Source organism: Chaetodon auriga, chromosome 18 (assembly GCF_051107435.1).
Source record: "Chaetodon auriga isolate fChaAug3 chromosome 18, fChaAug3.hap1, whole genome shotgun sequence".
Classification (NCBI taxonomy): Eukaryota; Metazoa; Chordata; class Actinopteri; order Chaetodontiformes; family Chaetodontidae; genus Chaetodon; species Chaetodon auriga.
In genome coordinates this window covers 15,964,057-15,975,000 of record NC_135091.1, presented here as the reverse complement: position 1 = coordinate 15,975,000, position 10,944 = coordinate 15,964,057, and the positions used below count along the sequence as shown (strand labels likewise).

Sequence of the window (10,944 nt, the reverse complement as noted above, 5' to 3'; positions counted from 1 at the left end):
TACTGCTGAAAGAACATAGCATCCTGGATGGTAGCCCGCCATACACACACTGTGCCTGGGCATATACGCACATGTAAACACAAGCGTACAGTACATGTACAATACTGTACACACGTATAAACATACATCACAAACAGAAGCACAGAAGAAGAATTTTCCTGTTTTTCTCTTGCTTCTGTTTTCATATTCTGTGTCTCTTTGACACACATTCACACAGGCAGAGGAAAGGTAAACCGATCGCATTTACAGAGGATGTAACGCGTGACATGTCACTGCAGAAGGTGCAGCCTCGCAGTCATTTGCAACTGCTGGTTGAGATGAGCGCTGCGTCTCAACATATAACGCTGTGCTCTTGTTTAATTTCATTTAGCTTTGTTTAGCTGACCATGCAAGAAAAAAAAAAACATTAAAAGAATAACACAATACATTTTATGCACTGTTTGTATAAAATGATTGATCCGATGAAAAATTTAATAAACCCACAAAAACAGAATTTGCGTGTCACTCACATGTCAAAGTCAATTTCCTATTCACTGCCAGTGAATAGGAAATTAACTTTCTGGACAAAGTGAGAGTCCCTGAGGGGTAGGACTGGAGCTCATTTGGATGTAAAACCTCGAACAAACATTGTGTGAGTCCACAAAGTCAGTCTCCATTTCATTGTCAAAGCAGCTTGAGTTTTTGTCTTTTGATGCCATCACCTATCCAAACATTTTTGGTGTTTTCTTTTGGTCTGTCGCATCAGTGGGGAACCTTTTCTCTCGAATATTTCGCTTTTATAGTTCTACCTCGCGATGAGCCTCTTTTTCCATTGTTTGACGTTGTCTGTTTTCCCTTCGGCTGTGTCGTGCTAAAATGAGTAGGTGATGGAACTGTAACTCTGTTGTAATTCTAAATGGAAATGCAGGTGATGAAGAAAAACAAAGTGCAGTCTTCTTCTGTTTCTGTCTGACTGTCTGTGCTTCTCTTTTTCCCCCACTTTTGCTGTCTTCTCTTTTTCCTCCTCTTCTCCCACCGCCCTCCCTCTCCTTCTTTCATCCTCTCCTCCATCTTGCTCCTCTCTCTTACATCTTCTCGCAACCACAAGCACGACTGAGTGTCATCCATTTGTCAGCGTCACATGATAGACAGCAGACCCCACAAGTGTGTGCACATACCCCCAAAACACATACAAATACAGGCGCTGGGACCAGTTAGGAGCTGATGGCGATGAGTCAGGCTTAGAGAAATGCCACAGAGAGCTTAGCTAATGCACTTTATGGAGCTCCCTTTTTCTTTTTATTCTCTCTCCCCCCTTTTTTTTTTTGGTCTATATCGCTCCCTCTTTCACCCTCCCTCTTTCTCTCTCTTTGTCCTAGAAGCCGAGCCAAAAGTCATAGCTCTTTGCTGACAGAGAGGTCTTTCCAGTTATTTTTCACAGCGTGTCCCCTGTGCCCTAGCTGGGATAGCTTGCCTCATGGCAGTAACGTGCTCCCTCGGTCGTGCTACATGAGAGCCTCTTCCACTCATGCATTGTTGTACAGCTGCTCTCCCTCAATGTGTGTGTGCGTGCCTGTGATCAAGTTGTTGGAGATACCTGATCCCTTTTATTGTTCATTTGACCCACATCCCAGGAGGCATGAGGGTCAGGGTGGAGTACCGGGATACCTTGTACAGGTGTTCAGTGTGTGTACGTGAGAAGAAAGGAAGACAGGGTGAGAGAAAACTGAAGGGATAAATATAGTTTGGATTTGAAAGAGAAAATAGTTTCTGCACACTTTTCCAGCAAAAATGTTAAAGAGCACTGTTTCTTTAAATCCTCTCTCAGGCTGTCAGGCATTTCAGCTGGTCATATTAGCTGCAGACACACACACACACATACTCACACACAGATGTATATGGTTAGCAGGCCGAAGCTGGTTTGAGTTAGCATGGAGCCAGTCACACTGTGTGAGAGCCTTACCCCCTGCCTGCTACTGCCACCCTCCACAGTCTCTTTCCTCCTTTCTGTCTCTTCATCTCTCGCTTTCTTTTACTAAATATACGTGACAATCAGCCACTGATCGCCAGGGCCGTAGTTTACCGTCCGAGCTCTCAACGAAAAACACACCCACAGACATGCAGCTTGATCTGCGTGGCCTCGTGTCGTCTGATTAGCCCCCTGCATGACAAACAAGCCATCAGAGCAAAGGGGAGCAGAGCACTGAAGAAGGAGGAGGAGGAGCAGGAGGGACGGATGGGAGATGAGAGGAGGAGGACAGGAGCAGAGGTGTAAGGGGGGCAAGCGGGCGAGGTGAGGAGGCTGGGACCCCTGGGGACCCCTAGATCACAGCCATGCTAATGAGGAGCTGCTTTGCCAGCAGCAGAGGTGTCAGCTAACCCCTGACAGGTGCACACACGCATACTCCCAGGGCTTGTGCCTGCGCGTGCATGTGTGTATGTTGCACGAGTGTGTGGGAGGGGCTGCAGGGGCAGGTTTGTGTCCCAGTGGCCTAGCCTGCGGGAAGCTTTGTTCAGTATGCAAATCTGTCGCCATAGCGTTCTGTCGCCCTTGATGGAATGCTGGAACGGTACAGCGAACCTGAACCCCAGGAATGCTGCAATGCACACACACGTATAGTTACACACACACGTCTACTGTAGCACGTCCTCTGCCTCTCCAGTCACCTCCTTGTTAACAACCTGCGCTGTCTTGTGTTTCTGCAGTGACGCAACATTATTCTGCACCCTCCAAACTTTGTTCGCTGGATGTAACGTTTTTCACCCTGCAGAGCTGTCCATGCCAGATGAATGCAGTACAGCGGAGAAGTTGTTGGGCTAGCGCTCAAATGCTGCTTATTTTCAATTATGATTTTTTTTTTTTTCCCTGAGCTTTGTGAGAGTTAATTTGGCATCAGTGAGCATTCATTACCATCCACTCCACTGTTCACTGTCAGCTGAGAAGCTCCAGTTTGCCCATCTTGTCGAAAGCTGAGCCTGTGGATTTTTGTTATTCTTCTGTGGTCTTATTATAAGTCCCTCTGGATTAGACCATCTGATAAAAGCCCCCCCAAAATAAGTGTAATGTAAATGGAGGGAGCTTGGAAAATATAAATCAAACTCAGGCTGGAGGGATGGCATATGTGAATTCCTAAATTAATCACAAATCCACATGTCTGCACCATACGCCTGGTGTCTACTTCAACCCCGCCAAGCTCACACCAACTTTTCTTCGCTGGCCATATGCAAACAGTCAATACCATGGCTCCCCTTCATTCACTGGCATTTTGTTTGTACTTTTTAAGGCAAAATAATGGCTATAAAAGGCAATCTGGAAAGAATAAAATCTGATGTAAAGCTCAGATCTTGGTCCCTGAAGACTGGGTTAATTGGCCCGGTGGTTTAGTAAAAAAACCAACCCAGGAGAGAAGGAGAGCATTATTACTAGCCCACCTCAGCTCCACGCATGTGCCAATGTTTTAATAACTTCCTCCAGGCCTCCTGGCCCTTAGCCCTTGTTTTGTTGCACAGGACAAAGAGCTGCCCTCCTAAGCTGGTCTCAGATCTGCATTGTGTTTGTCTGTTTCATGGGAAAGTCCGCCTTTGGTGGACTGAGCAGAAATATAACTGAAAAATCAATGATTCACACTATTTAAGGGGAATGCCATAACACTATGGCATTTACAAGTAGTTGCACTGCTAGCAAAGTGACAAAAACAGGCGAAATTCAGTTCATAATGCAACACCATATTACAGAATCCTGCTGCGACTCCATTTCATTTAACCTTTCATCTCAGTAACATTCACTGAACAATGTGTGCGTGCGTGTGTGTGTGTGTCAGTATGTGTCTGTGTGCATATGGTGTGCCAGAGTAAATTGGGCGATTAGGTCCAGCATCAGTGACTGCGTGGAGAGGAGAATGTAACTATTCTAACTGGTAGTTGACCTTGGCGGTCAGCAGTGGAAGGGTCCCTGCTTGCGTGTCAGGCAGACAACTGTAATTACGACAAACTGAAGCATGACACGGCCCACTGTGATTCTTTAATGAAGGCTTTTATTGGCTGGAGCACTAAGCAGCGACAACATTCATGCTCTCCCAGCATGTGTGCACGTGTGTGTGAGAGTGGAGTGCGGATGTCTGTGACCTGATACGTGTGTATCCTTGTGCATCTCTGCCTGTGCATGTTATTTTCTTAGAGAAACAAGAAGGTAGTGTCTGTAATGATACACTCAGCTTTCTAAGGGGAGGTTTTACATCCTGCAGGTTTACCGCTTACCTTTCTTTTGGTGAGAACCAGGAGAATGCAAATTTGGGCAATCAGAGGACCGCAGTTGTCGTGTGATAGCTTGAGAGAACTGTCAGTCAAGCAAACATGTCTCTGGAGATACCCTTCTCAAGGCTTTAATGTCCTATTAATGACTGCTGCCAAATGCACATAAGAGGAAGTTTAATGAGTTTTTAACATGCTAAATTTCAGCCATTCAGCCTATCTATGATTCATTTATTTCCTATTCCAGTTTCTTTTCCTCTCTGTTTTCCTCCCCTCCCCTCCCCTCCCCCCGCTTGCTTGCTTGTTTGGGAAGTTGATGAAATTTGTCTTTGGCCGTCATTAGGCAACAGCCATCAGCTGCCACTCTATTAGCGGCCACGCTTCCTTTAACAGCATATGGCACAGCTGTGTAAGATATGACAGGATGCAAATGTGTTGCTGTGATGGCGGTGGGGTGGAAGGTTGCAGAGGTGATGGCATAGGACTGGGCAGCTCATGTTGATGCCATGTGTGCGGACCAAATAACAGATAAAAGAAAGGAAAAACACTATTTGATTAATTGAGCGAGATCATCAATTCCTCTCCCAATCTCACATCTTCAGTTCATATTGATCTTCGTGTGTTGATGAGATTATATAGCTCCCAAGTCTATAAACCCCTCTTGGTCCCTGGGGGCATGTAAATACCCTCTATGTGTGTGTCACTGTTTATGTGTGTGAGCCCAAGCACGTCTGGCTCTTAAGTCCCTCCACCTCTCTTCTTACCCCCTCTCCTCCTCCTCTTCCCTTCCCTCTCTCACTCTCTTCTCCCCGTCCAAGCTGTTAAGCTGTCCAGCTCTCTGCTGCCAAGCGGCCGTGTGAAGCCTCGCCAAACTAAACACGGGCATGCAGCCCGCCACTCGCCCCACACACACACACACACACTCGCATCCATATCCACACTTGCACAGACACACAAGCACAAAAATACATCCACATACATGTCCACACACATGCATATACACATGCTCGTACACACGTTAGTGGCAGGAGTCAGGTCATGTCCCATCCCACACAAACAGTTAGAGTGACGGCCACACCAGAGCCCCACTAATAGCAGAGAAAAACAGACAGAATCAGTAAATGAGCCCCTCATTAACTTTTTCTGACCCCGTCTCCCCTGGGGAAAGCCAAACCAATCACACCGCCAAATCAGCTTCCTGTACTAGACACTGATCCAACATCAGCTTTCGCTCATCTGTTCTGCACGGTACAACTGTGTGTGTGTGTGTGTGTGATTTTATGAGTGTGCCGAGGTGTGCTCTGAGAGAGGCGTAAGACAGACAAGAAAAGTGAAAAGGAAATACTGCTGCGTATATATCTGTGTCTGAATGTGTTTTACATTCCATGACAATGGGTGGCTTTGGGGCAGTCAGCCATCCTCAGGGCTCTTTTCTTTACATAAGACTTTGGGCGAAAGTAACTTCTCCATCTTTATTTTCCCTCTCTGGGCTCCAAGCTATGGGACCACCGTACCAACTTGACTCCGCTTGCGGTAGCCGCTGATGATAAAGTAGATGCAGATGCCTTGCAAGCAAACACAAGACTGTGGAAATGCCTCTTCAATGCTCGCCTGTGTTGAATTAGATGAATCCCAAGTAAGGCTCTTTTCATGACTCACAAGCAGGCTGACAGGGCCATACTACAGTGACTGATAGATTCATTTGGCATTATTAAGTCATGCCATTTAAAGGGACAATTTGTCAGTGAGTGACGTACAGTTTGTGTGTGTGTGTGTGTGTGTGTGTGTGTGTGTGTGTGTGTGCGTGCGTGCTGTGTGTGTGCAGCCACAACAAATCATTTTACTGTACTTGTTATTACACCAGTGACGTAGAGCTTTATTTAATGTGGATGCTGTGTTAAGACCGCAGGGGTCTTTACTGTTTTGCACATCGTCTCCATCACCTCTCCTGTCTCTCCTTTTGTGTGTCTCTCTTTCTCTCTAATGCCACATCTCACCCTCCCTCCCTCTCCCTTCCCATATTTCCTTTTTTCCCCCGTTGGTGTGGGTTTTTTTTTCCATTACTGCCTCCCCTGTCTCCATATGGAAATGACAGAGTAGACGAGATGGATCTGTATATTAAAGCCTAGCTGACATTAGAATTAGCATAATGTGTCGTGGCCTTAGGGCAGTACCTGCCATCTGCATTAGCCCGTAGACACACACACACTCAAAAATTCATATGCATACAGACAAAGCCCGTGGAGGACCCTCATACACAGATACAAACAGAAAGTTGGACTAACTATACGTGGTATAATTAATTTTCTTAAACTCCACATACATTCACTTATTTTGTTTATAAACTTGCAGGCATTGTAAAGTAATATGTTGGTGTAAATCGTTGTGTTTTTTTTTTTTTTTTTTGCATATGTTATTTGGATTTGGTTTTTTCAGTATTGATAGTGATTTTCTTTCTCTTTGCCCACAGATAAAGATGAGCCATCCAGCTACATCTGCACAACCTGTAAGCAGACCTTCACCAGCGCCTGGTTCCTGCTTCAGCATGCCCAGCACACTCATGGCATCCGTATCTACCTGGACAACCACCCAGTCAACTGCTCCCTCACTCCCCGCATGGCTCTGCCTCCGCCGCCATGCACTGATGCCCTGCCCCGCTCCCCTCTCCCCACTTTCCTTGGTGACACCAACAACCCATTCCACCTCCTCCGCATGGCTGCGCCCCTGCTCAGGGAACACCCTCCTCCCCCGGGGTATTTGGAAACCCGGCTGCCTGCAACGCCACCCTTTGTCAGCCCTCCACCACCCCCTAGACCCCCCCTAGAGCGGCTGGGCCCCGAGGAGATGGGGCTGCTGTCCCAGCACCCCAGTGCCTTTGAGAGGGTGATGCGGATGACCCCCTTGGAGCCTACCTCCATGGACTTCTCCCGACGTCTAAGGGAACTGGCGGGCAACACGACCAATAATGGGGGGCCCACACCTCCTCTCTCACCCAACCGTGTGCCACCCATGCACCGCCTGCTGAGTCCCACACTTTTCCAGCCTGGTGCCAAGCCCCCATCGTTTCTCACATACACCCCACAGCCACCAACTTCTCAGGGGGGACACGGTACTTCCAGCCCTCCTGACGCCCAGGGACAGAACCAGACCCCGGGGAAGTCCAAATCCTGTGAGTTCTGTGGCAAGATTTTCAAGTTCCAGAGCAACCTGATCGTCCACAGGCGCAGTCACACAGGAGAGAGGCCGTACAAGTGTCATCTATGTGATCATGCCTGTTCCCAGGCCAGCAAGCTTAAGAGGCACATGAAGACACATATGCACAACAAGTCTGGGTCCATGAGTGGCTCCCCAGAACAGGGAAATAGAACAGAGGGAGGAGAGAGTGAAGAAAAGAGTAGAGAGGGTGATCCAAGAGTGATGGGGATGGACAATGAGGAGGAGGAGGATGAAGAGGAGGAAGAAGAGGAGGAGGAAGAGGAAGAGGAGGAAGAACTGAGGAATGGAAGTCGGCCAGACTCCAACTTAAGTGAGGACTCCCAGGAGTTCAGCCAGAATACGGAGAATGGCCCTCGACAGTCTTCCGACGACAAACCCCTGAGCGGGGACAGAGTAAATGACAGTGGCGGGGTGGGCATCATGCACCCATACAACCACCTGGACAATCACCTTAAACTTAACCCTAACAAGAGAAGCCTGGACAGACAACCTAATGGAGATGGTGGAGAGAGGGGTGAAGCAGAAAGAGAAAGAGAGAATGAGAGGGAGCAGGACAGAGAGCGAGATGAGCAGGAGGACCACAGGCCTGTGATGAACGGCAGGATCAGTGTATCTGAAGCAGTTTCCTTCCCTGGGCTGTTCCAGCGTCGGCCCACCCCCATCACCAGTCCCAGCCCCTCCAACAACAAGAGAATCAAGATAGAGAAGGAACAGCTGGACCTTCCCCCAGCCATACCCCTCATCTCCCCTGAGAATGTCTACTCTCAGCTCTTAGCTGGCTACGCTGCTTCACGCCACTTCATCAGAGAACCCTTCCTGGGATTCACAGATTCCCGTCAGTCGCCGTTTGCCACCTCCTCCGAGCACTCCTCCTCAGAGACAGGAAGCCTCCGCTTTTCCACCCCGCCTGGGGAACTGATGGAGGGAGGGAGTGCCTCGGGCCGCAGCGGCAGCAGCACTCCTCACCTCCTGCGGGGACCTGGACCCGGCAGGCCCCCAAGCTCCAAGGAGAGGAGGAATGACACCTGCGAGTACTGTGGTAAGGTGTTCAAGAACTGCAGCAACCTGACGGTGCACCGACGCAGCCACACGGGGGAACGGCCCTACAAGTGCGACCTGTGCAGCTACGCCTGCGCCCAGAGCTCCAAGCTGACACGCCACATGAAGACCCATGGGCAATTTGGTAAGGAGGTTTACCGCTGCGACATCTGCCATATGCCCTTCAGTGTCTACAGCACGCTGGAGAAACACATGAAGAAATGGCATGGCGAACATTTGATGGCCAGTGAGGTCAAACTGGAGCAGGCGGACAGAGGTTAAGCCAGCAACCATTAGTTATACAGCCTACAGTGTACACAAGCAAACACTCACACACACGCATACACACAAAAGCACACACACACGCACACACAGAATCCCTATAACCACTTCTTCAGCTAGGGGGCTTGGCTGAATAATCTCTCTCTCTTAAAAAAAAAAATCTGAGACTGATTGATGTTCATCTTTTTTTCTTGTCACAGAAACTGCCACCTGAGAATATAAACAAAGGGAAACTTTAATGAGAACTTGCCTGGAATGCCCAACTTGGTGTTTCTTGGCAAACTGTCTGAGGATTTTATCAGTTAGGAATCCATGGAGCCTTTCTACTGTGCAATAATTTCTGTATTTATTGGATTTTTGTAATGATATTTGGCATGTGCAGGTACATCTTTGTGGGATTTCATATGGAGTTAGTTTTGAAATGTGCTAAAACATTTTTTTTTTTTCTAAAATGCGATAACTGGAAAGAAGTCACCCTTAATACAAATTTTCTTTTTTTTCCTTTAAGGAAGCTTATTATCATGTGAGAGTAAAATTGTGTGAAGCGGTTAGCTTTGAAAAGTAAAAATAATTGTTTTCTATATTAACTGCAGCAGCGGACTACAATCCATTCCCTCAGCCTAAAGCACTGAATGTCAGCCTGACAATAAAACATCATGCTGGATTTTAAAAAATCCAACATTATCTTAGAGACCCCGATAAGTTCCTTTTAATTTATTCAGGGAATTTGTCCTCTTAAATATTGGCATGTGAATAATTTCCAAATGCAGTTACTGTATTGCTGTCCTTACTTCAGTCAGGACATAAATAAAGGTTGCACTTGATGGAGATTCCCTTAACTGATGCTCAGTACATTCCCAATGTAGGACCACCATATTTAATATGTTGAATAAATTAAGACTACTTGTGATTAATGTGAGAAGGAGAACAGTCCTGTTTATTGTTTGTAAATATATTCTTTTTTTTTTTTTTTTTAAATATGTTAAAGTATCCCCTGTACGTGAAAGATGGCCTAAAACTAAACAATCAGAAGACCAGCTGCTTGCATCATCCACAGTATATGCTACGTGTAACTACCATCCGTTTATGCTTTATCAGACCCACTTGATGATTTCGCCCCACTCCCCCACATCATGTGTGCTTAGTCAAAGTCAATTTGTTAAACTAAAGCTACTTCAACAATTGTAACACTTTCTAAATCATTCTCTATCTCCCTCTCGTGTCTGGCGTGGCATCTCTCTCTGACCCAGGTTGACTTGCCATGTTCCCTTAGGATCCACAAAATGGTTTCAAATGAAATTCATATCAATGTGTGTGTTAGCGTGTGTGTTCTTCTCGCTGCAGTGTGCTCTAAGCCTCTCTCCGACGGCGTCTTTTCACAGTTCACTAGCTCAGATTCATGCATTAGAGCGGCTTTTAAAAGGAAGCCTGTTCATTCGCCTCACAAAGTGATATGGGTTTAACTCTCAGTAACAGATTTTGAGACAGTGTGCATGTTCGTGACTTTTGGGGATTACGGTTTTTATTTTCTGCATCGTTCATCCTGAAATGAATCTGGTAGAAAAAAAAAAAAATGGTTATATGAGTTATGATAATTTTGAGCACAGCTGCAATGGGGGATGGCCGGGCGACCTTGAGTAGGGGCTACTCTTGTTGTAAAAATGAAAGATTGGAACTGAGAAATGAAGAAGTGTGAGAAAGAAATGGAGGGAGAGAGAGCAAGACCTTGACCAGGGAGAGGAGTCATTCAAATGAAATTGGAAGCATATGAAAAGTGTGTTTTTTTGGTACCCAAATGCACATCGACTGGCCACATCTTATAACGGACCATCAGAGTGAGACAGAGCGAGCATGAGAGGGAGGGAGACAGCAAAGCCACATGAAAGCAGACTGAGACTACATCTTTCATTTTAGTGCTGCAATTCTCAATCATCAAAATCATCTTCACTTGAAAGTTCGACCTGCTTTTTTGGCCCATTGCCAGATTTCATCTGCGCCATTTTGTTATGATTGAAACAGGATTCTGCTGTATCTTGAATGCAATTTGTGATTTTTAGAAGGGAAAAAGGACATTGAGGTCACAGCAGCTCTCCATAAGCTATTCCGTTAGCGCGTAGCTCCGTATCTTTTAGTGATTTAACGCGAAAAGTGAGATCGGCTGAAGAGCTGCTTTCTGCT

General features: G+C 46.6%; 1 protein-coding gene across 2 annotated transcripts in view; it reads left to right on the top strand.

Annotated features, from left to right (window-relative positions):
* bcl11bb (BCL11 transcription factor B b) overlaps nt 1-9,730 on the top strand; it is a 28,734-nt gene extending 19,004 nt beyond the window's left edge. For both annotated transcript variants that reach the window (XM_076756689.1, XM_076756690.1), the window contains exon 3: nt 6,701-9,730. In XM_076756689.1, coding sequence (XP_076612804.1) covers nt 6,701-8,766 — 2,066 coding nt within the window. In that variant the 3' untranslated portion in view covers nt 8,767-9,730. The remainder of the gene's footprint in view (nt 1-6,700) is intronic.
* The last annotated feature ends 1,214 nt before the right edge of the window (nt 9,731-10,944 follow it).